The following is a 25,540-nucleotide window of genomic DNA, read 5'->3' on the forward strand; positions in this document are numbered from 1 at the left end:
TCATAGATTTTTTGTTATTTATTTATTTAAACGAATTTAACTGTATAAAGAAAAAAACATTAAATTCTCGAAAGCAATAATGATAGACAAATAGTTGAATAGTTGAATAGTATAATATATTTGATAAATTTGAATCACTATTATAAAAGATCTTTTTATCTTTTTTAATATTCTTTTCATACCTCTTAACATTTTAACGACATACATTTAGAAACATAATTTTCGAGAAGATATATAATCCTCAGTCTCAACAGCATAGGGACACTACGAAAACTTATATCATTTATTTTGATTCATATCACACATCTTCGGAAAAATCACACAAAATCGGAAAGGGCACGTTACATTTCCCTATATTTCCCTAGAAAAGAACGGAACGTCCCGAGGTGACAGTCGATCACGAACTTATATGTACACGTGTGGGGAAGCCATTTGTTTCATAGGAAACATGTTCGTTCGGCGAACAGAGGTGCGTTGACGTCGTTCTCCTTTAAAACACGAGAAAATATTGCGATTTTAGGTGATTGCACTCAAATCTGCCGTCGGACACTTTTCCATCTGCCGCGATAAATCGCGGTTGGCGGAATCGTGAAAGTCGATTTCGATCAAACGTATATATCTCCACAGAGAACCGTCGCGGCGGGACAGAAACGAGAGAACTTGCACGTTGGATGTAACGGCGTGAACCGCGCTATTTTCTCCTCGAGCACGCACTTGTACGCTAATCACGTATCGTAATTAGATCCTGCCGGACCGGAGGTCCTAACGAGTCATAATTGCTGGTAGCGCTCGCGAGCTAATCGCACATACTTTGTTACAGTTCCGAGGTCTTACGACACTTACGAAGCGGAATAGAGCGAGATCCACACGCGGAAGTAAAATCACCGGCTGCTTGCCTACTCTTTGTAAATTTGCCCGCGTACTCGCGTAACGTAATCGCGCATTCGTAATCGAAATGGACGTAGCTATCCGTCGATCCATCTATCGCATGAATAAAATCCCATTTCTTCGATCTTCTAATCCCCCTGATCCTCTTTCCCTCCCTGCCCCCCCCTCTTCTTGCCACCGTCGCTATTAAGTATTCAAGCGAGAAACTCGATTCAACACTTATGGAAGAGATAAATGAGATAAATGATTAGCGTTTCTTTTTTTCTTTTTAACGATAAAAAAAAATCGAAGATCAACAACGACCTTCCGCACGGCTTTCGGCTTCGGGGAAGATCCATTCATACGATTTTGTCAGTAGTCACAGAGTAATCAGAGAAAGGTATCTTTTTGTTATATAAGCCGGGTCTCTCCATTGTCAAGTCGCTCGTTCTGTAACCGAAGTTCGCGATAAATGAATGAACGCGCCAGTCACGGGCGTCTTAAACTCCTCCACATTACGCTCCGAAACGCTTCGGGAAGCTCGTTAAAACATTAACATCTCCGATGTATTTACGTCCGGTCACGGTTCGGACGCGATTTTACGCGATCGCGTAAATTTGTACTTCAAGACGCGCTCACGCACGGTCCATAACAGATCGGTGAACCGCGTCGGTTCCGGCCTGCTTTCGCTTTCGTGGTGTCGAAAGAACGGAACGGAATGAGTCTAGAATCTACACACATACACGCATCACACACACACACACACACACACACACACACACACAATGCGCGCGGTGTGTGTGTGTGTGTGTGTGTGTGTGTGTGTGTGTGTGTGTGTGTGTGTGTGTGGGTGGGTGGTGTATGTACAACATACACGCGTACATACAGATACATGCGGTTGTACGTGCGGTAACATTCGTCATATGTATGTCGATATATCTTGTATCATCATAATTCGCAAGCACTCGGAAATATTGCAAGCCGGCGTAAAAGTGAAATGCCGTGGTGGTACTAAGTCAGTGGTACAATAAGAACGGTCTTACGAAATGCCTATAAAAAAATCGGATTATCATTTCTTTAGATCGTGCAATTATTGCTGTTGTACTGCATCGTCGCACAAAGTTATCCCTTGACCAACAAGATTGGATCATCATTGATGCAATCAAAAACGGAATCGGAGCTAACTACCGAGGAAGCTGTGGAGGCGGATACTACGAATCATCGAATGCGACGACAAACATCTCGTGAAAGGGATTGGAGAAATTGGCTTAATTTGTTTACTTGGTTATTGTCAGATACCACTGACAATCAAAGAGGTAAAAGATTTATATTTAAGAGATAAAAAGAAGAAAAAAGATTTAAGCAGATTTTTTCAAACAAATTTTTTTTTTCTTAAAAACAGATTTAAATAAATTTCTTAATTTAAAAATTTTTTAATATGGTTAAAGTGAAAAAAAAATATTATTTGATTGATATTTTTAAAATCTTGATCTTATATACAGGTGAAAAGAAAACCGATGATAAAGAGAGCCAATTACTTCGTATGGAATTCGACATAGATAGCCAAAATGATAAGATATCTATGGCCAATTTCGACGCTGAGGATATTTCGAAAAACGAAGATTCGTTCAATTGTAAAGGTATCTTTATCTTTACATTGCTTTGCCTCGAACTCGATCCAATTCCCATCAAATTAACTATGAAAATGGGAAGAATTAATGAATCATTAAATATTGATTCGATGCCAATGAAACAAGTCGAGACAATATCGAAAGGTAAAAACGTAAGAACAAAGAGATTGGTACATAATCCCGATTCCTATGTTGAACTTGAGCTAAAACGGAACACAGAATTAGCAATGCGACACATACATCTGACGAATTATTCAATTATCTGACAGGACTTTTAATTAACACGTTACGTATTATAAAAAATAATAACATTGTAGAAATGCATAATGCTAATAACAAAAAGGATACTTCATTATTTCCTATGGATTTTTACGACTTTCACAAAAATAAGATTACAAAGAAAAAGTTGAAATTAAAGGACATAATAAAAGAATATAATAAATATAAGAAGAATACAAAGTAAATACAGTATATATATATATATATATATATATATATATATATATATATATATATATACTAAACAGTACTATTCCAAGATTCGATAATATCGATCTTTAACATAAGTATAGAACATGATATTGCTAAAAATTAATTTAACATTTGACTGATAATCGTGCCATATTCATTGATGGAAATGATGACTTTTTTGTACTTTCATTCCGCAAAACGAAATATTAGAGATAATTAAATAAGCACTTAATCAAAGATAATCAAATGAAATGTTTCTATTTTTTTTAAACATTGTTTACATTGTTTTCTTATAATAAAATAAAATATTTTTTCACTTGGACAAAAAATGTAACTTTTATAAATACAATTCTAAATGGAAAATTCAAGTAGATTTCATTCGCTTCTTCCAATATTATTCAAACGTAAATTCCATTTCATATTTAAACTAATCATACTTACTGTCACGTTTTAAACATTCACACACTTGTAAACATAAATATTAATATAAAAATTTAAATGCTTATAAACTGTTTCAAGCGTTTTGCTCAAGAGTTTTCATAAATCAAATTAATGTTTTAAGTGAGACCATATATCCTTGAGCTTTTTATTAAACTACTTAGTGGGTTAATCACAACGAGTTTGAGTTTTCTGATGCTTTCGCATCAGAGTTTTAACGATGTTATACGCGTATGGTGAAATTCGAGCGGTGAAATTCGTCCGTTAAATCAGGCACGAGGAGCATTGCCGAACGTACAGGTGACCCGTTTTATACGATCAGATAATTTGAGATATTCATTATATTGAGATATTCATTATGTACCGGATCGAACAGATGGACGGATATTCCGACATATAACTTAATTTTTTTAACTAATCTAACTTAGGGAATCTACATGAACATCTCTTAAGGCTTAACGATATTCGCTTATCATCGATTCATGAGAATATATCTATTTCTATCACTATTTATTAATTTTAATCTCGGTAATTTACTTTTCGTCGTCTTTTAATCCTTAAAACTAAAAAAAAAAGAATAAAAAATATTTAAAGTTAATTTATATTGAGAGAAATAAGAATACGTCAGTTATATGCACGACGAAGAAGGAGCTTGATTGTGAGCAGATCACGATGAGATTAGGCGAAAGAGGCGCCCAAGAGAGCAGGCACACGCTCCGGCGTGTTCCGGTTTAACGGTCCGGTATTCGTTTGCCCGGCGTGAATCGCATCGCATTTTTAGCGAGCGTTGAATCTTGCAACACAACGGCGTGTACTCGCCGTAATTAGTTTGACTTTCACCTATACCGGACCGCCGGTCGCGGTCGCCATCCATGTCGGGTGCTGTCCGCCACCGTCGCCACCGCCACCACCGCCGTTCGAATGGATGGGTCTTAGCGTACTTGGTGTTCATCGCGCTTGGATTCATGAACTATCGGGATCATCATCATCATCATCATCATCGAGTGCAATTTTTTACATGGTTGAGAATAGATTTTGAAACCAATATGCAAACGCGGCATATCGACTAAGGGCGCACGCAAAAATCCTTCCCGGAATTTCTTTCCTTCTCTCTCCCTCTCTTTTTCAGTTTAGACACTCTTGCTTTCCTCTTTCTCTGTCCGTTATTATCATATACATTATACGGGTCACAGGCCACGCGCGGGAGAGCTTTGAATCCGCAATCGATATCGGCGACGTATTAATAGATAGGCTCTTCTTCGATAATCTCGTCAGCCTTGAGAGTCGTCGAAAGTCTCGGGATTCTCTTCTCCGCAATATCAGGCGGTTTCGACACATTAAGAGAGTCCGTGATTACGCGAATTTTGGAATCTATCGAAATTATGTATCTAAGGGTGGGCGAGAGAGTGTTTGTATAATGTGACATCAATTTCGACACTATGGAACATTCGACGCGAATGTTATACGAACATCGAAGATGAGATTCTCCGTTACTATTTTTGTGCTGTATACGTCGAGATTCTTTTAAAATTGCGTTAACGATGAATACAGATCATCCTCGAAGCCAAGCATACGTATTTGATATTGAATTCCTGGAAGTATCGACGAGTTATTTCTTATTATTTCTATTTTTTTATATTAATGTTTTTTTCTTACAATAAAGATACGATTTTTTAAACTTTTCTCTTTTTTGATGGAATATCAAAATCAGAAGATTTCAAAATCTTACTTCTCTCTCTCTCTCTCTCTCTCTCTCTCTCTCTCTCTCTCTCTTTCTATTTCTCGATATCAGAAAAATATACATTTATAAAAAGAGAAATATTCAATGAATGAATTTTATGAATTTTAATTTTAAATGGATTTTTTATAAATTTTATATTTTTTTTCTAATATCGAGAAACAAAGAGAGAGAGAGAGAGAGAGAGAGAGAGAAAGAGATTTAATATTCCATCAAAAAAAGTCAAAAAATTCTAATATGATACTTTTAATGTTAAGGCAGTTCTTAATCCTGCATTTTTTAATTATAATCGGACTACGACGTTAATAAAAGAGAAAAATCGTGCAAATTTTTTTTGCTTACACATATTAGGGTAAATCAATTTGTAATTTATGACAGATGTTGTACGCGGACTATTTTATTAAACCGTATCGCCAGAAATAAATGGTCGCGTGTGAAGAAGATAATTTATTTCGCCGTATAAGGTGCAAGAGAAAGATCTAAGATGGCTACTACGATCTTAGGTGGACGGGCTAAAAAATGTAAGTCTTATTACGATCCCATTATATCTCCGAGAATGCGAGTGAGAGTATCCAAGACGAACTTGAAATTCAACCCCGCAGGAGAGACGAATCCGAACGAATTGTCTGAAATTAAAATCCCAATTATCCGACGACGATCTCTCTTATTTTTGTCGGTGAAACTCGTCGTCTCCTCGACGACGGCTGTTAACCACATAATTTTCGTGCGAAAACTATACAATTGGATAATTAAAATTTCCGTTATATCTATAATTTATACAAATTGTCATCTCACGCAGGTAGGCAATTATACTGTCGTCTCGAAATTTACTATGTATATGTATTGTTAGTAGATAGCATTTTTGGATTGATAAAGATAATGCAATAAAATAATACAATAATCTAAAAGGAGTACCGTGGTCGTTCGCTGCGTGGCTTGGAAAGTAGAGAATCACTTTGATGTATTAGGTACATCCCGGTCGGCCAATCCAGAAAATGTTTCAGCTCTCGTCGGGTCTCGCATATCACGAAGCAGTCTCAGGTAGCGTTATTTATCGTCGAAATAACTTAAGCTTTCGAACTAAAACTTTCGATATTATTCTATCGCGAGCAGAAAATTTAGTGGAAAGTATGGAGAAACGCTGCCAAGCAGTTGGATTAAATATTATATTGGGTAAGAGAGTTAGGTAATATCATGAGTGTGTAATGATCTTTCAAACGGTACAAAAAAAATTTTGTAAGGCGACGAAACACACGGAAGCAAATCGCCCACACGCTCCTCTGCGACGGGCTACACATATTTACATAGTATATGTATAATCAATCATTCGCAAATATGTAATTTGTGTTATCTATAGCTGCTTTCGCGCACTTTGTTTAGACGCGGATTGATTTTCCGCGAAGAGTAAATGTTGAGCAATCGCTTTGGGGCAAGTTGGGGGAATTTACCGGTGAACCGATCGCCGATTATGTCATCGTCTAATTGTTTATAAGCCATCATTGCGATCGGGTTTGGGAACGGGGGAAAATAATTGATTGTTATAGACGGGAGAGCAATCTCGTTCGCGAGCAAAATACCCTCAGACGTGTGGTAATCAACGATACAGGCATTAAGAGAGCGCGCGCTGCGTCATATTGCGTATATGTAATATTACACATCGGGTATACGTTCACTCGATGAACATTTCGTGATTTATAGACTCGACTCGCTCCGATACCTGCGCCCTGATACCGTCACAGATTCCTCTTCTTCCATGCTCCGTTGTGCCCGCTCTGAGTAACGCGATCGCGACGATAACAACGGAGAGGAAAATGAACCCGAATTACCGAGGCGTGAACGCACTTTTCTACTTCTTTCTTCGCACGAAATTGGATCATCTCGCGGCGCTTTTCTACGACGGTACACTCATCTCCTTTCGCAAAAAACAATAGTAAGGGAAGACGCGAACGTAATTCCAACATGTTCGTCTATATATATATGTTGGACGTAAGAAAGTATTCCCTCGACGCCTCTTTCGCTCGCTTGAAGCCGTGTCTAGAATTTAAATCTTTCCCTGTCATTTAAAATTTAAAAATCGTTTTAAAATATTAATAATTATAAAATGCTACATAATAATAAAAATTACATAAATCGATCAATCGTGATATTCATAAGGACGATAAAATATACATTAAATTTATACACGGAAAAAACAGTTTTACTAAAGTCTCCAAAAATTTGATCATACAGATTTAAAAATAATTGTGATCAAGATATTTATGTAGAACGTTTAGATTGATTGTCAAATACTAAAAATTTTTACATTATAATTATTACTTAATATTATTATTATTTAAACATCCCGCTAAATTATTTTGATCCAAACAAACAAAATTATTATTCTCAGACCTGTATCTGATTAAATTTTTAAATACTTCAGCATTCTTGCCACATGTACTCTTCAGACCAAGGAAGAATATTATCGAGAGGAGCGCTATAACATTTTATTATACTGTTGCAAAAACGTAAATCTCTCGTAAATTTATATTCAGCTCTCGTCATATCTAGTCCGAAATTAACGTCCTTCAGCAGCGTGGGACCACTGACCCACATAGGACATACGCGTACGATCGCCATCGATCGATAATTCGTGTCCTTTCTCATCGAGCCCACCTCGAAAGGACGCGCACGAGCGCGCGGGCACGACCGCCCGATAAATAACTCCGCGGGTCGAGCACCCGTGGATGAAATCAGAGTGAAATGCTCCGTCGCGCTGCGCGCAGCGCATATCAAAGGTTTTCAAGAGGACGTTACGAATGCCGGTCATATCCCGGCAGCATATACGGTCGCGTAACACAACGACGGACGACCACCTACCTATCCGCAGAAACAGATTCGCTGTTCCCTAGTTCTCTTTTGCTTCCCTCCTCTCCCTCCCCCCCCCCCTCTCGCGCTCTTTCTCTCTTGGCGTTTAAATGAGCATGATAGATAATCGCACGGCAACAAAGTTGTACTCGCGGAAGAAAGTAACATTGGGTAACCGACCGATCGCGTCCGGTGTCCGGCGACGGTGACGGTCCCCGATGTCGATAACGAAGCTGGTTTACACACAGTAGCGGATTCCTCTTTTTACACGCTATCGCGCTTTACTCTTACCGCCGAGTCCTCGTATAGTAAATAATGAATAATTCATTGGTACCATCGATTGAGTAGATAGTTATGTCAAGAGCGGTTTCGCGGCATTCCTCCGATTACGTTAACGCAATGAATAACTCACGTCTACAGCGTTTTAGGCGCCTCCGCAAGTTAATCCGACATTTAAATAAGCGGATACGTGTCTAATATATATAGTAAAGTATAATGTTTTATTAACAAGCCGGGTGGCGCTGTCCAGAAATATCTTTTTGCACATTTTACGTAATGCACACCGTGCGGTAACCGTACCGGCGGTACGAAGAAAGTGAAAATTACTTCGGAGTACCACAGATGAGACAGTTTTTATTATTCGTGAACATTCACGTTTTAATTCGTTTCTCCCACGTACTCTCCACTCATTATATCCTTTAGTCTAATCGTCTTTTCATTTGAGTGGTTTGCTGCAACATTTGATTTCTACAAACTTATTAGCAAAAATCAAGAAATAGAATCGCTTATAAATTTCATATATTTTAACGAATGACTCAGGCTCGATTTCTGGCTGAAGTAATATTTTTCGCAACAAAAACTTCTCAAAGAGATTTATTATTTATTGTTGAAATGAATTATTGAGACGTAAAATATGGCTTTTGGCTTGTTATGGTTTTTCAATGTAAATAAATGGCATGTAGTCAGCAACAAAAGTCAAGTAGTTAGATTTTTCGAATTTATTTAATAAATTCAAAAATGAAGAAAAGTATTCGGCGCCTAAAATTATGCCCGACTGTATAATGCTTTGAATTTATTGTCTGTTTCATATATTTTATTTATTTATCTATGGATCATCAATCCATGTAATTAATTAAGCGTAATTGTATTAAACAGAAAAAATATCTCTTCTACTGAAAAATATATTTGCATTTCACCCAATCAATTGCAAGCAAACAAAATAAAAATATTTAATATTCAATTATTGTAAATAACAGAATATTAAATTAAATAATTTAAGCAAAATTTGATTCGGCTTAATAATTTAATATAACTGCTTCCTTAGTTTCCGTCGGAGAACGTATCTATACGTACATCGGCGCGTCGATTGGATTATCATCGATACGCGAGAAAATGAATGCTTTCGTTCTGACGACAAATACGGAAGGAAAAATCTCGGCCACACAGCAACGTCAGCTAGATGGCCGATAAATCGTTCCGCGGGACGATGAATCTTCATTTCAGGAGTACTTTCATTTTCTAGCTGTGTCGCGCACCTTTGGTCCGCGCGGATCGAACTGCGGCGACCGAAGAGGAGGCGGCGGCGGCGAGCGATGACAACGAAAGAAGAAACCCCCTTGAGGAGGCCGCGTAACGACGACGGGACGACCACGAATACCGACCACCTTCCTGTGCCTTCCTTTTCCGCGGGTATCCCCTCGATGGCCTCTATAAAAGTTCGGAAGAGCCTCGACCGCACGCCACACGCGTGAAAGCCCGCAAAGTGAAACGCCGCCCGCTCGACATTCCTCTTTTTCTACGTGCCTCACATTTCGGGAGTATCTTACCTTGAGCCCCCGGCACGCACACACGTGGAAGAAAATGCGGAAGACCACCGCGGTAAGTAGCGAGCGCGTAAACGAATGCGGTTAATCATCGAGTTTGATTATCGATTTCCTCCGTTCAAAAACGAGGCGCGAGAATTCTTTTTTTTTTTTTTTTTTTTTTTTTTTTTTTTTTTTTAGATAATTAGTGCGCATATTTTTTCATTTTACCTTTCGCATCTCTCGCGTTTCGCAGTTTGGAATGGAATGCGAGATAACCGCAGACTTGGCAAACATGAGTGGGAATATATATCTTAATTAAATTGTCGCTTTCGAGAAAATCTCCCGTTTACGACGCAGGAGATGCTGAAAATGTTGAAGCGTCACGCCGTTTCGTTTACGAACATTCGTCGTCCGTGTCGGGAAAGCGTTTTACTTCGATGACTAATATATATTTGCGACGACGGGTGTAATTTTTCTGAATCATACAAGGCTCTCCTCGAGGCGCGCGATCTCCGAGACTCGAGCAAAAAAACGCTCGGGGTCTCGTCCGCACCATTCAAGAGAGTCTTGAAGCAAGACCGGTTATTAAATTTAAACGTCGATTGACGCAATCCTGTTACCAGATAAACACATAAGTCGAGTGATCGAGTGACCAGGTGCATTTAATGGGAGTAACTTTCGGTTTCTTACGCAATCGCTGGAGACATCCAGCTCGATCATCCCGCTCCCCTCGTTCCTTCGCATTTTCATCACGTCGACGGGATATAACACACGAGAGATGAACGATTCGTACGTGAGGGAATTTGAGCGAGAGTCTCGTTACTCGGCACGCGAAATATTTCTCGAATAACACACGAACTTGCTCCATCGTCGTGGAGAGCCCGCGCGTTTACGTCATCGGCTCCAACGGCCGTCTCAGTTCCTTTTCAGACGATGGAAAGCGAACGGTCGCGTTTTCCCGGAGGAGAGGAGAGAGAAAAAAATCCGGCGAGCGTGTGCATCCCACTGTGCCCACGCTCGAGGTGCATCGGCACGGATCTCCCGCGGATTAAACCGTCGCGGCGCGAGCAAAAGTAAAAGGATCCCGCCTATGCTCCCGCTCTATTCACCGACACGGTCTCGATAATTATAGCGAAGGAAAATGGGGAAAGCGGCTCCAGCCGCTCTGGCACGCGGAGCGGAGTCTCGATGCGGCACTAAAAGCATTAAATGATCGGGGGGGTCGTTAAGTGAGTAGGAAGCTTCATTCGAGCGAAGTGAGTTATCGCGCACATCGCACGCCGCGCGTCTTCTTCCGTTCACGCTAATGGGACATGCCCGTTCTACGGGAATGGGAAATGCTGTTCGGAATTAATGGACTCTCTCACGGAAAAGATAGAAATGAGAATTCGAAGGTCCGCCGGATATGGTAGATTGACTTTCGGTTAAGAGACTATAATCGGCGTGATTGACGGACTCTCCCGGTTTATGCGGCTGCGATAGAATTTAAATCGCATTTCTCAGACGCGTAATTGACTCGCCGATGAAAGAGATAAAACTCATCAATTGCCTATATAAAAATAACACGTTTCTCATTTCGCGTCTGGAATGTCTCTAATTTCAATTTTAAAATAACTAAATGTACTCTTTCACTCGTTAGATTCAAAATTTGAATTACAAATATGCGTTACATATTATTTCCTAGTCAAACATCCCATTGTATGAACAATTCTCGCCTCGTTAGATATTGAAATTTACAAACCACTTGAAAGTTTATAAAGCATTATAAGCTATATAGGGTTTTAATCGGATCTTAAATGAAACGTGAAACGTACTTTGACCCTGTTCATTGAAATTCAATCATGAAGAAATAAAGAATGTAATACACCAATCTTTTTGAAAGTCGATAACGAAATAACGAATTGACGATTTGACATGAGAAATCTAAGACTGCATCGCGTTATTATGTATTTATCCTTTTACCGAAGATAAATACGCGAATAATCGTGTATGATTACCGTGTCAAATCGTATAGAAGAACGCAATAAACGAGCCATTGTATTCGTATAATACGACCGATAGCGGTAAGAAATTGATAAAAGGAAATGTCCATTGCAAATGAGCTCTTTAAATCGGTTAAGCAATATCTTGTCGCGTATTTTATCTATTCATATCAAATCATTATGGACGACGTAATTCATAAATTCGTTATATACTCTATCGCAAATGTGATATATATATATATATATATATATATATATATATATATATATAGGTGCCACTCGTCAATGATAAATTATCAACAAATCATTAATTATACGAAGAAAATATTGTAGCGCATAAATTACATAAAAGATATATCAATCAATTTTACATTTTAAAGTTAAAATATCATAATTTTATATTTACTATAAAAATTTGTTGTAGCGAAAACAATTGCATGTATATTTTTACTATTAGTAAAAGACATAATTCATTATAATATAAAAAGTTATAATATTTATACGTATTAAAATTTATATATACACAAGTTTATGTGATAATTAGTTTCTTGATATTATCTAAAAAAATTAATTTAATTTCTTAATTTTCCTTACAAAGAGTTTAAAACGAAAGTAATTACATTCAATTGATAAGATTCCAGCATGTTTTTCCGTTAAAATTTGATTTTAAATTATAATAAAATAAAGATAATAAATTGTAAAATTAATTCTAAAATATTCAAAAGAATTCTTTTAAAATGTAAAATATATTTGAAGCTTTTGAATAAAAATATCATAATTTTCATTATACACAACATTACGAATGTCGATGTGTTTCGAGATAGAAAAATCTTTATTGTAACTTTCGCTACAACATTCTCTTCGTATACATTAAATATTACACGATACGTCATCACGTCTCTTTTCTCTTTTAACAGAGCACGATTTTCGCGATCGCCTGCTCGTCGATCGCCCTGGTACTCGCGAAACCGGCGCCGGAGCCTCCGGTGAGCTCGTACTTTCCACCCTCCGGTGGGGGTGGTGGTGGTGGTGGTGGCGGTGGCGGCGGCGGCGGCAGCTACGGGCCACCCCCAGACCGTTATGGACCACCGCAGCAGAATCCGGTGATTCACAAACACGTTTACGTCCACGTGCCGCCGCCGGAAGCGCCGGAGTACAAGCCGCCCAAGCATATACCGCAACCGCAGCCTCCGCAGAAGCATTATAAGATAGTGTTCATCAAGGCGCCGACTCCGCCTACGCCGACTGCACCACAGTTACCGCCGCTACCACAGCCGGACGAGGAGAAGACGTTGATCTACGTCCTGGTGAAGAAACCGGAGGAGGCGCCCGATGTCGTGCTCCCGACGCAGGCGCCGACGCAGCCCAGCAAACCGGAAGTCTACTTCATTCGCTACAAAACTCAGGTAACGATATTTTTCTTCTTTTTTTTCTTTTTAACAACGGTGATTTATGCAGGTGTTCTTTTTTCTCTAACGCAATCGCTTGAGCATTCGTAAATTCCACGGCGAGGATAACTCACGACGTTCCTATCATCGGATCTAAATGTAATACCGTTGCCCAATTTTCAGTTGCTCAAAAACGCAATGTTGCTCAAACGCGCGTATATAACGGACAGCCGCCGCTTTCAAAGCGGTCTATCGAGCAATAATTTTGATTAAATGGCGAGTGTGTCGATATGTCGAAAAAGGAAAGTGTGACGCCTCGCACTCGCGGCATGTAAATTGCTCATTTCGATAATCGCGCGAGCAGAGTGACACATTTTTTTTGCATGAAATATGAAGGAATCCGGATATTGGATGTATCATAGGTAGGATATTTGCACGTCATATATTTCGAACGAATATACCAGCTTACTGTTAATCGAACGCAAATCATGCCTTCACTCGATTATAAAAAAAAAAACGAAAAAAAGAAGAAACTGTCCAAGGTGATTGCCATGTTGGCGATTTAAATAATTATGGAAAGTTTCTCCTCAAATGTCGATCATAATGCCGCCGATTTGAGCGAGCTCGAGATTTCTACAACAATGCGTCGGTTGCAGGGATTAATTGTATTGTATACGCTACATCGCTATAACTCTTCGTTACAAAAGATATCTTTCGCTATACACGTTGCGCTCTCCTTAGTAAACTACAAATATCGAATCGGGACTCGTCCGCTTGCCGATCGAGGAATGTAGCTTTCGTATAGCTTTCAATTAACCGCTGAAAATCCCTTCAAAGTTTTCCAGAGTGGCCCTACGAGTTACCTTTAAATCACTTGTCACGCTAGCTAAACTACCGATATATCGGCAGGTTTAAATTATGCGAAGACTAGTTCTGCTAATTGCCATCACAGAAAAGGTCACGGCCGCGCGACGAGTCGTTATATATAAATTCGTATATGCGCCGCATGTTGCGTCTCTCTCTCTCTCTGTCTCTCACTCTTTCGTCTTGTCCCTTACATTTTTTCTTACGCATTACAGAAGGAGCAAGGCGGCGGCGAATACGGTCCACCGGGGCAACAACCGGGGCAACCCATCGACAGTTACGGGGCACCACATCCGGGCCCCAGCGGACCGTATTAGATCCATCATATGAGCGCACATCACCTCATCACCCTTGAAACTCTCGGCGTTTTTACAGAGACAGATATTTAACGGTGACTACTCTCGATCGTTATGCAATACGTAACGCAAACGCGAGTCTGGATGGATCTTAATAATTGTAGGAGGAATGTATATATCGCCTGTATCTCATAAGATAGGCCGCATGGTGTTTGAAGGTGCTTAAGAGGCAGACGTTTCGTGTTGCTAAAGCCTACTCGTGATGTCGCTCGCACATACGCACAAACCACGCACATGCGCGCCACACACACACACACACACACACACACACACACACACACACACACACACACACACAAAAGTACACATAGCATACACGTACGCATACACTATACATGTGCATGATTCTTGAACGATTGACCGAGTACAACACTTATCGGTCCTCTGTGAACAAAAATATAAGAGAAATAATTTTTTATATACGTCGATGTTTCTTTTGTATCGTTTAAGAAAATAATCGTAAATATACTCTTTTTTTATATCAAATAACTTGTGATTATTAATCACCACATCGCCTTTCTCTTTGCTCTAGAGTTTTTTCCTCATTTCATCGATTCTTGCAATCCATGTTTTTTTATTCCGTTTTCTCTCGAGTTTCTCATTTCATTTTTTAGTAGTAATGCGATTTAGTAGTAATGGAATCGAAATTGTTGAAATCTGAATCGCAAGCTCGCTTGCAAGTGTTTACTCAGCAAACAACGCTTTAACGAGTCCCGAATATCGTAGCGCTCGCAGAATATTATCCATGTATGTTACTATTTTTTTTGACTTTACAATTATTAACAGTAACGACTTTCTCGAAGACATTTGGAACATGGAATTTCAAGATATTTGCAAGTATCTGACAGACTTGCCCAGCATGTTTCGCAATAGCGATAAATACGGCACAAACGATCGGCGTGAATTTAATTTTTAAATTGAAATTCACGCGTTTACGCGACTTATTTACTAAACGCAAGAGTCTTGCGTTAATGAAAGTCACTTCGGAGCGTCTTATTAGCTTCAATTCTAATAAATGCTATCGGCAAAAGTATGTATGTAATATCCGACTGTGCCACGCTTGTATATTATTTCTTTCAGTACCTAAAACTTTGTAAATCTGTACGTGACTATGTCAAAGATGCCAGAGACTGGGTATACTTGCGATCGATAAATTAAAATTATTAGGCAAAACATTATAAATTATTTGTCGATTTGACTTGATAGCTCATGAATATCACAAGCAATCGCAGAGTACATCAGTATCTGGATATTTTGTTTATATGTATCGAACTGTTATCAACTAATTTCTCTTATTCACGACGAGCTGTGTGTGTTCGAAGAATTGTATGCGTAAGAAGAACCGCATTCCTACTAGTAATATAGATAAATAGGTAGATCGTTGTTAGATTTTTGTCTACAAAAATAACTGCAGATATAAGATTGAAAATCACTTTTCACGTTACTTTATATATCGCATACCGATACTAATAGAGTATGCATACACACGGTAGAAGGTACATACCCGACTAGAATTACAGTCCACCTCTTATCGTCGTATTTACATTTAAAGAAGTCTAGTAAAATGCGTTTAATCGCATAAAATGTACAGTACGGTGCCTACGGTAAGATTCTTGAACTTCAATCGCGCACACGTATGTGTTTTCTATGTTGTTTCATTTATTTTTCGAATTTATAAAATCACGATATTATTTTTTAGATATTCTTTGCGCGTGTAACATAATTTTCGTAAATCTTTTGCGAATGGACATTCTTATCGCAACACTAGATGCACAATTGCTTTTGCCTTCGAGTCTTTTTCGGGATATTGTAACACTCAACTAGTTTATACGGTTGCTAGTGTTATATTAACAATCCTTATCACTGAAAGAGCGTAACGCATTTTAACAGATTTTATTATCGATGCAATACAGGTAAATAAAAGTTTGATCAATCGAATATATTACATATAGAAAAATACGATTAAAGATACAAAAACATATTGTTGTAGGAAAATACTGAAATATCTAGAATTATTGTTGGAATTTCTCGAATTTCATAAAGTTAAGATCGTAGAAATTCCCAAATACAGGCACACAAAATTCCCGACCAGCGGAATTTTTTTCTAAACAATATGTTGATTTCCAAATCGACATATTCTTAGCAATATTATTCGCATTCGTATAGTTCCATCACTATCGCCATTTCATTAAAATGACAAATTCTTCAAGCAAATTTTTCATTCGCAAGTTTGAACGTTGAAATAAATTCAAGCAGAAATAACGTTATATTTTAGTGAATTCATAACCGTTACGAAACGTAATAGTGATGGTAATACGTCTTATTATTTTCCCGTATCTTCTGTTAGATATGCACTATCACATTTCTTTCGGGACGTTGAAGACTAGTGTCTGTAAGTAAGTGTAACTATATACCAGCGTCCATTACACCATAGCTGTATGTCTTCCAGAATATTGATTCGCAACAAACAACGGAGTGAAAAAAAACCAAGTACAAGGGCAATGCCTCAACAATATCGAGGGAAAAGAAAAAAAATGAGATCGTGTCATCTTATTCTTGATGCGATCGTTGATGCTCTTGTCTTTGACCAATCAATCGTTTAATATATGGCGCGAGGAACGGATAAGAGAGGAAGAACACATGTCCGCAATAATATAAACTAGCATACACTTGATTATACCGCGAAAACGAGAGAAGTACGAATGATACAAGGGCGTATCCCATGAAAACAAAAGTATAGAGCTTTAGAAAGAGCCAAGCAAGTATACGTGCTTCCCATCGTGTTTTCAACAGAGTTTGAACTTTCTCGCTGTTTCGTAAAACTGGTCCAATCTAGAAAGGAGAAAGAAAACAAGAAATGAGGAATAAATAAGCAAACAGTAATAAATTAAACTTTAAAAAGCCATTGAAGATTTTTGTAAAATCACAATTATATACTTACGTCTCGTTCGAAGTACATCACAGCAAACTCCATGAAGAAACAGTGATAGTATCCAGAGTGAAAACCATGCCAGAGGGCAAGAAACACCAGCGTCATTATTTGACTGTACATTTTTGAGCCCAGAAACTTGAGCCTTTTATAAATGTACTCCGCACACCAGTTGTTAGTATTTATGTTGAACGAGAGAATGTAATGATTGAATTGCGTGCTAGTTTCAAATGTCTGCAATTTAACGTTCGCGCAACCATCCCATTTAATACGACCCTCGGAATCTCTCCCATTGTAGGTGAGACCAAAGGTAATGCACACCTAAAATCCACAACGGATTATAATAAAACAATAACAAACAAGCATATACAAATATATTACAAATAATGATAACGTTAAGAACATATACCCCTTCTGTGATTAGCCAGACACTGATATATTTGTAAAGATTGATGCGACCCCACAGGCCGATTATCAAGCATTTCTTTATTAAATTGAGTTTCTGAAATGAAGGCTCAAAGAGATACTGATCGGAAACGTAAAGTGTGCCGATTTGAAATATCACTACATATATGAATCCGATGAAAGCTCGTAATAATCCCACTGATACACAATTTGGCAGCTTGATAGCACCAGTTTGCGGATCCTAAAATATAAAACATGCTACTTGTATTAAATGAATATATTTATTTTCTCAAGCTAAAGAAGAGTTTTCTCTATCGATGAAATAAGCGTCTTTTTTCAATTCATTAACGTACACGATCTGTAAGCTGACCATTAACATAGTCCAAATATCGTCGCATGCTGAACTGTGGCCCAATCAGGAAGGCGCCTGGAAAATAAGCGTACGCCGCAATTTGCAATAGCGACGGTCGTTCTTTCAAGATCACCTGTTTTTGAGTGTTGGAGAGTTTCTCCTACAATACAATCCGTGATTGTTACGCCGCGAACTGAACATGGTAATAGAATTATGAAAAAAATAGCGTTTCGTACGTCACGTTTCTGACCGTCCCATAAATTAAATGCAAGTCCTATTAACCTAAGGGTCAGCACGCATTGCGGCATTGTCCATTTTATGTCGTAATCTTGAGTACTGGTGGTGTAATAGCCTGTATTGGAAAACAATTTTGTTTAAATGCTTTATGACTCAAAAAAATCGACGGTGAGAAACGAGAAAAAAGAATGATATTAACAACAAATGAAAGCGAACGATTGCAAAAATAAAGTAGCATTTCGATAACAAGTATCATGTGTGCAATACTTTTTTTTTTTAAATATTTTGTCATTTCGTATTATACATCGTTCGCAACTTTTCGAAACGGCCAAAGTAATGCTAAATACGAAACGCTCTGATGATAAGACCTACGCAATATAAGTAAATTATCGTTATTACATATTGATAATATCTTTCTGCGTCATTCTAGTTCCAGTTATAAAGTAGATGAATCTACACGGAAAGAACACTTTTGCTGGCAAATCTAAAAATTTGACCAGATACAGATCTGAAAATAATTTTGTTGGCTCATCAAAATTATTTTGTAGAACACTTAAATATGATGATTAATACTGCAAAAATGAAAATTTGATCTTCTAACAATCAATTTGAACATTGTATATAATAATTTTGAAGGCCCAACAAAATTATTTTCAGATCTGTATCTAGCTAAATTTTTAGATTTGCCAGCAAAAGTGTTCTTTCCGTATAAACTATACTAAAAATATTTTTGTTGAAAACTTTGGAAACATGTTAACTTGAACACACTTTAATTTAAAATCAGCTATTAACCATGTTATAGGTTACCCAGCTATTAAACATGTAAATATATACGCGAACCGATTTCTAACTAGGAATATCTAAATTTCCAAATGTGGCGTGACTTTACCGTAAAGTAGATACGTCATGTTGAAGAAGAATGTTATTATGACGGATAGCCCAGTGCTGCCGAGAACTGTCAGAACCAAATATGTTACGCATACTGCCGTCGATGAATGAAGTATCTTATAATCTGCAAGATCATTATTATCGTCGAAATCATGTTTATGAATAAACGAACGCCGACATATCATTTGCGTGTCATTCTCCGCGGATTGAAATATCGCTCGAATAAATTACCGTAATTCCAGTATCCTATTGAGAGACCGCACGCTATGAAAAATAAGTGCTGACGAGTCGGATCTTTCCCGTAGAGCGTATACCTATGAAGAAGAGCAACGGGGAATCCTGAAATCAAATTGAATAGCCACAATTTCTTATTGTTTTCTCTTCATCCATTGTAGCTAAACATAAATTGTTTGGCTCTATTCTTTTCTGTGTTCTCTCGTTTGTGAATATTAATCTTGACAGAAATAAATAAATAAACAATAAATTTCTAACAGGTTTTGAAAATTTCATATAAATATATGGAACGTTTTATTATTAAGATAAGAAATAGTTTAAGAAGCAACGATTAATATTGATATAAAAAGCATTATATTTTTAAAAGAATTTTAAGTTATTAATCGCATAAATAAAATAAAAAAATAATATATGATTAAAAGTGGAATGTTTATAAGCTATTTTTTTTTAAATTATGTCTATATTGTTTTTATGATATTACAATAAAACTAATGATACTGTAAAACATTTTTTTAATAATATTGCTAAATTTATTCATATCTCGATTTCGCTTTCCCTTTTTAGAAATCTATGATCGCTACCTGCGCTTCCATAAAAAGAACAATTTTTTTTGTATTATATAATTTAATATAAGATGATGTTTTGCAGTCAAATTTATGTACATCAGTCTATCTTAGATGTCATTTTATATTTTATATATAGAACTTTTCTTAAGTATTATTTATTATTTTAAAAGTTAATTTTTAAAATCACTTTATGAAAAAGGAAGTTTTTCCTTTTAGAGTTACAAGATATTAAATATTTTATAAAAGTATTTTTTCTTACTAGCTCTTAAACGAAAATAGGTAGATTTTCTTTTTCTGACTCAGGTCACTGGATAGGCAGGATATTACTTTTATTTCTTATATATAGTTGCCATTTATAGAATGCCAATGCCGTAGAAAGGCAGAAACGAGGTTTAGATAGTATACTACTGCCTCGAACTTGTACATCAATGGAATCAAGTTTTTTGTAGACTTTTATTATTTCTGAATGATTTAAAAATTTCAATTTCTAAATTCTAAATTTCGATTTCAAAAGTCATAAGTTTAGAAGTTAATAACATATTTCTAAAACAAGGCTTTTAAAACTATATATTTATATAAATCATTTATATAATCATTTTTCAACATTTTTAAAATGATTTCAAAACTTAATTTCTAAAATATTAAAACTTTGTTTACATATCAATGTATAAATACATATATAAATATATATTATATTGTAATATTCAAACATATACAAGATATATGATATTCTATCATGTATGATATTATTATCACAATGTAATAACATAGTTAAACAACGTATTATTTTATCTTTGTGTATATATTCATTAACACACTGAATATTTCATTTTCTAACTATATATGACTGATATTAATTATATATTGTAACTATTTATGAGTTCCTTGACATAGTAAAATTCTCTAAATTTTTATCAAATAAAACATCGAGCGAACAGAGAAAGATGAATTGTTTCGAAGAATATTATACAATCTTTTTCATCATACATTTTCTATTTTAATAGGAAGGACCTGCGCACAAGATTGTCGTAATTATTTTCGATAGAGTCGTAAATCTAAATTATAATTGTAGGTCAATGCATAATAATTACTGTAAACGTATGATGTATTTTTATAATTATAAAAATCTAAACCTTAATCTATAATAGTAAGCCTTATGCTTTAAGTTAATAACAAGTAATTTTCGGTAAAAAGCGTTTCTTGAATTGTTTTAAATCGTAATCTTTGAGCTTTAAGAAATTGGCCAGATCCCAATTATAAAATTTAGAGCTTAAGACAGCATAGAGAAAACGTTTCTCGCCAGAAATTGTTTAGCTTAGGGCATAAGGCTTACTCATTGTACACCGAAAGCATACATTGATACGTCATACATATGTTTACAATGATCATTGTGCGTGACTTACAATCTTGTTGAAAATAATTACAACAATCTTTGTACTCAGGTCCTAATTTGTTCAATGCATGCATTTTTAATTATTTCGATTAAACTTCACTGAAAGAGAAAAGAAAATGAATTTTATTAACATTAGGCAAATTTTATTTCTTTTCCCGGTAGTTTTTCAATGAAGTGTTATAGCTGTAAGGTACTTATATAACATGATACGATCATAAATAAACATCGAATACGTATAGCGCACGCACGCGCGTTTTTTATTCCCATCTGCTTTTTGACGTTGACTAAACACTACACTTAGTATATCATAATTATGCATCATGAAGCAAGAAAAGAACGACAGAAATTATATAATAGACAGCAACATCTAAGTATAAAATTTATTTAAATTTTTTATTTAAATTCTCTCTGCGCGCGCAGAAAAAGATTTAGGAAAAGTGCGATTTTTTCCGTTTAATAATGTGAGAGAAAAACAAAGACAAAAGAATCAGGATCCGAGAATTCATTATCGAAATGAGACAGTCCGCGAACAGGAGGCTGATCGTAAACGCGTGTTTTAACGATTAGACGAGTAACCTTCGCAAACAGAGGCAATACGCCGTTATAGAATACTATTAAATATGTACACGACATAACGCAGCAAAGAGCGAGGGATGCCCCGAGGGGATCTACGTGACGAGGGGATGCGGGAAGAAGAGGGAGGGTGGTCGCACGCCGGTGATCGAGCGGAGTCATGAATGAAGTCGGAGATTGATTTCTCCGAGTGAAGAATCTCGGCGGCGGGAAGGAGAACGAGAATGAGAACGAGAACGAGAAAGAAAAAGAGAGAGAAAGAGAGAGAGGAAGAAAGAAAAGGATGAGATCCTGATGACCCGGACAGAGAGAGAAAGAAAAAGAGAGAAAGATCGTCGAGCGAAAAAATGGTTAGGTTTACCTAGTAAAATCGAGATGAGGAGACGCACCGCGGCCTCCGGGGCGCCGAGCAACATCGACAACCTCGCCAGTCCGCTTGGGCTGTATGCCACGTTGTCCATGATCGATGACGACGACGATGACACAACAATGGTGACGGCGACGACGATGATGATTGATGACAGTGAATGAAGACGAGAAAAACGGTGACAACGAAACGTGCCACGCGCAGCAACGACGTCGAGTATCACAGCATGGCCGCGTCGTAACGCGCGCGTGTCTCTGTGTATCTTGCACCTTTTATCAGCAGCAGTAAATCATCCAACTGCCACTGTCACACGCTTGGCCGTCAACCGTCACTATCGAGCTCGTGCGGCCTGCACGGAGCGTCCGCGATTAACCTTCGCCACCGACCGTCGCCACCACCGTTGTCGCAGCGCCGGCGACGGTGGTGGCGGTGGCGGTGATGATTGGTGTGCTCGATGGCGGGGTGAGTAACGCGGCGTCGTTACCGGGACGACAGACGACGCGACCGTCCGAGAGGGCATCTCGCGTCGTGTCGTCCGCGACGTAAATCATACTTGGATTAGAAAATTAGAACAGGACGTGAACTAGAGCCATCTTGTGTGTTCGTTGAAAATAATAATTACTTTTCGGTTCCTGCCGCGCTAAAACTCTATCTCATTTTTATCAAATTTCAAGTATCATTTATCTATTTCATTTTAAGTAAAACAAGTGAACGTTAGTTCAGCTGTAAAGATATAGACTGAATACTTTCCTTGGTGGATAACGACGATAGCTCTTGAACGAAAATTCGATTCTAATTCTCTTTGCATTGACATATCTTCTTCGTAGAACATTAATTTAAGAATATTTCTATTTTTACTAACGTAGATTAACTTTAATCTCGATTTAACTTACTTTTTACTTCTACGAATTAAAAAAAGATAAAAAGTAAATTAAATCAAGATTAAAATTAATTTACATTAATAGGGAAATAAACTGGACATAAATCGATTTCAAACTTGGTTGGTCTCCGAGTTAGCGAGATATGATACTTAATTAAAATATTCTTGATTCTCATGTGATTCATGAAGTATATTTACACAGATGTCATTTAGCAATCATATAAATGTAGTAATTATAACAACCATAATTTTAATTGCTAATGTAAAATGTGTAAATAGTTATCGACTTCAGTTTTATTACACCAGTAATAATATCAGCATAAATTGCTGTTTATACATTTCATGTTAGTAGTTACGGCTTATATACACTATTGGAAAATTTATGTATTTTTGTGAAAAAATTTGTTGGTTAAAATTTTTGTATTAAATAATCTCTAATCTATTTATATGTTAAATTTATGTCTATTACAATAATCAATCTTAACAAATAAATTATTAAAATATATAATTATAAATTATTAAAATAATTTAAAAAATTAAATTAAAGTAACACAATTTGTCTTTATTAAACATGTAAAAATTTACAAAAAAAAGATGTTGATTATTTTAGCATGATCGGAGAGACGATTGCGCATTATTTATGTTATCTTTTATCATAAAAATTATGTTAATTGTATACAAGTGTAATAATACTGTGTAGTAACTAATAGTGTAATAACTAATTAATATCAAAATTACATTTCTCTTTTATTTAAATATTAACATCAGTATTACTATTAATACATACATGTTAAATTAACACCAAAATTTGAGTGAACCGTTTGGAACGTGTAATTTACATTAAACTTAACACAAATTTTTCAACAGTGTATTAAACCGGATTGCCGTATAACATTACCGTAATACGGACTTCGCCCGTTTACTGGCGCGATCGTGTCCCCCGATTAGATCTCGATCACTCGAGAGCTCGTGATCCAAACGTGGGTTTCGAAACGCGAGCAGCCAAATGAGACGTGATCCTCGGCGATGATTAAGTGGGTCGGCCGGGACCAATCGAGGTTGACAACGGGCCAAGTGGGCCGACACGGGCCGGCACTTTTGTGCGGACGCCACGCCAGGAGTTTCGGATGGCCGGCGATTCTCATCTCCGAGAAAAATCGATCGATCGAGCGTGGACTACGGGGGAGGGCGTGCGATTTACGCGCGCGCGTGTGCGGCGCCAAGGCCAGTGGCGATTCTTATTTATTATCGCTGCTTTGTACACGTCAATCGCAGTCGCGGACGTGCGATGGGGAAAAATTCAACTTGTACGCGATTCGACGATCCCGCGAGCCCTTGATCGAGAGTCCCGATTTAGAAACCGTACGGACCGAGTCGATACCCGGGTACAGGGTGATTGCGCTTTCTCTGGAAATCGCAGGCGCGCGTGAAATGCGCACGAGTGCTTCTCTCTAATCACTTTCGCTCACTCTTATTCTCGTTGTTGAGTGAAATCCTGTGATAAATAGTCGCGATGGAGAGAGAGAGAGAGAGAGAGAGAGAGAGAGAGAGAGAGAGAGAGAGAGAGAGGTGAGCGAGCAATTGTCTCTGAATTGAAGCGTGACATTTGAAGCAGTGGATAAAAATTGAAAATGTAAAAGTATCGATTCTGTATAGAACTACTACTTGTTGATTTTACATGATTATGAAAAGTGATCGAAATAAATAGATATGACGTAAGCATATTACCGAAGCATATTACGTCGAGATTATTAAATCAATTACAAGAGAGAAATGTAACACGAAATCCAAGCATTAGCTAAATTCTGTAAAGCGCGTGCATTTATTTATAGTTTATGTCACGTTTACTATAACAAAGTGTGTATATATATATATGCGCTTTATGGAATCCAGCCATTTGATTGATTAATATTGTTTCTTTCTCGTAACTTTCTTTTTTTTACGAGATATACAATACATATATGATATCTCAGAGTGTTATGAGAATCTTATTAAACCTATCAACATTTGTCATACGATATAATAGTAATACGACAAATTATTGACAAATTGCGTATATTGCCGGTATTATAAAATTTTTGGTTAAACATCGATACTCAACATGTATAATTAACGATATAATATACCTATTTTTAATTATAGTAAAAATATTATAGATTATTCTAGGTCGCATTTAAAAGTACAAAACATTTTGCGGTGATTTAGAATCTGGGTAAAAAATTATTTAAATACGAAAATGTATTTTAATCGAAATTAGGAAATAATGATAAAAATCTCAATTTTTTTTTTCATTAACACATTTCTATTAAAGCATAAATACTGTTACTTATTT

General features: G+C 36.9%; 3 protein-coding genes across 6 annotated transcripts; 2 read left to right on the plus strand and 1 right to left on the minus strand.

Moving 5' to 3' along the window:
• Nucleotides 1–352: 352 nt before the first annotated feature.
• LOC105427632 (uncharacterized) lies at nucleotides 353–3,337 on the plus strand. Of its 3 annotated transcripts, none has more exons than XM_011639465.3 (3): nucleotides 353–469; nucleotides 1,949–2,183; nucleotides 2,370–3,337. In XM_011639465.3, the coding sequence occupies exons 1-3, from the start codon at nucleotides 410–412 to the stop codon at nucleotides 2,762–2,764; spliced, it is 690 nt and encodes a 229-aa protein (XP_011637767.2). In that variant the 5' UTR covers nucleotides 353–409; the 3' UTR covers nucleotides 2,765–3,337. The 3 variants fall into 3 exon arrangements, with proteins under 3 accessions (XP_011637767.2, XP_088933124.1, XP_088933125.1); XM_089076998.1 differs by having other exon boundaries at nucleotides 382–520; XM_089076999.1 differs by lacking the exon at nucleotides 353–469 and adding an exon at nucleotides 1,748–1,882.
• A 1,002-nt stretch (nucleotides 3,338–4,339) lies between these two features.
• On the plus strand, nucleotides 4,340–14,692 carry LOC105427631 (uncharacterized). The gene is made up of 4 exons (XM_011639464.3): nucleotides 4,340–5,666; nucleotides 9,512–9,867; nucleotides 12,694–13,182; nucleotides 14,244–14,692. The coding sequence occupies exons 2-4, from the start codon at nucleotides 9,850–9,852 to the stop codon at nucleotides 14,343–14,345; spliced, it is 609 nt and encodes a 202-aa protein (XP_011637766.2). The 5' UTR covers nucleotides 4,340–5,666; nucleotides 9,512–9,849; the 3' UTR covers nucleotides 14,346–14,692.
• nes (lysophosphatidylcholine acyltransferase 3 protein nessy) lies at nucleotides 13,591–24,664 on the minus strand. 2 transcript variants are annotated; one of them, XM_089076994.1, is made up of 9 exons: nucleotides 23,996–24,664; nucleotides 22,323–22,597; nucleotides 19,427–19,534; nucleotides 19,197–19,319; nucleotides 18,307–18,422; nucleotides 18,072–18,230; nucleotides 17,723–17,959; nucleotides 17,326–17,634; nucleotides 13,591–17,216 (listed from the first exon to the last, which is right to left on the minus strand). In XM_089076994.1, coding segments are annotated over exons 1-9 (1,611 nt in total). In that variant the 5' UTR covers nucleotides 23,998–24,664; the 3' UTR covers nucleotides 13,591–16,934. The 2 variants fall into 2 exon arrangements, with proteins under 2 accessions (XP_088933120.1, XP_011637765.2); XM_011639463.3 differs by lacking the exon at nucleotides 23,996–24,664 and having other exon boundaries at nucleotides 22,323–22,779.
• Between the last annotated feature and the right edge of the window lie 876 nt (nucleotides 24,665–25,540).

Source organism: Pogonomyrmex barbatus, unplaced genomic scaffold (genome assembly GCF_055798465.1).
Source record: "Pogonomyrmex barbatus isolate J1 unplaced genomic scaffold, ASM5579846v1 scaffold2, whole genome shotgun sequence".
Lineage (NCBI taxonomy): Eukaryota > Metazoa > Arthropoda > Insecta > Hymenoptera > Formicidae > Pogonomyrmex > Pogonomyrmex barbatus.

Excerpts from the sequence above, each read along its gene's own strand:
- LOC105427632 (XM_011639465.3), top strand. The coding sequence starts at position 410 with ATGTACACGTGTGGGGAAGCCATTTGTTTCATAGGAAACATGTTCGTT. Across the intron at positions 470-1,948 it reads TGTTCGTTCGGCGAACAGAG|ATCGTGCAATTATTGCTGTT; the intron begins GTGCGTTGACGT and ends TCATTTCTTTAG. Across the intron at positions 2,184-2,369 it reads TACCACTGACAATCAAAGAG|GTGAAAAGAAAACCGATGAT; the intron begins GTAAAAGATTTA and ends TCTTATATACAG.
- nes (XM_089076994.1), bottom strand. Across the intron at positions 19,535-22,322 it reads CCTCATCTCGATTTTACTAG|GATTCCCCGTTGCTCTTCTT; the intron begins GTAAACCTAACC and ends ATTTGATTTCAG. Across the intron at positions 19,320-19,426 it reads AATAGGATACTGGAATTACG|ATTATAAGATACTTCATTCA; the intron begins GTAATTTATTCG and ends ATGATCTTGCAG.
- LOC105427631 (XM_011639464.3), top strand. Across the intron at positions 13,183-14,243 it reads TCATTCGCTACAAAACTCAG|AAGGAGCAAGGCGGCGGCGA; the intron begins GTAACGATATTT and ends TACGCATTACAG.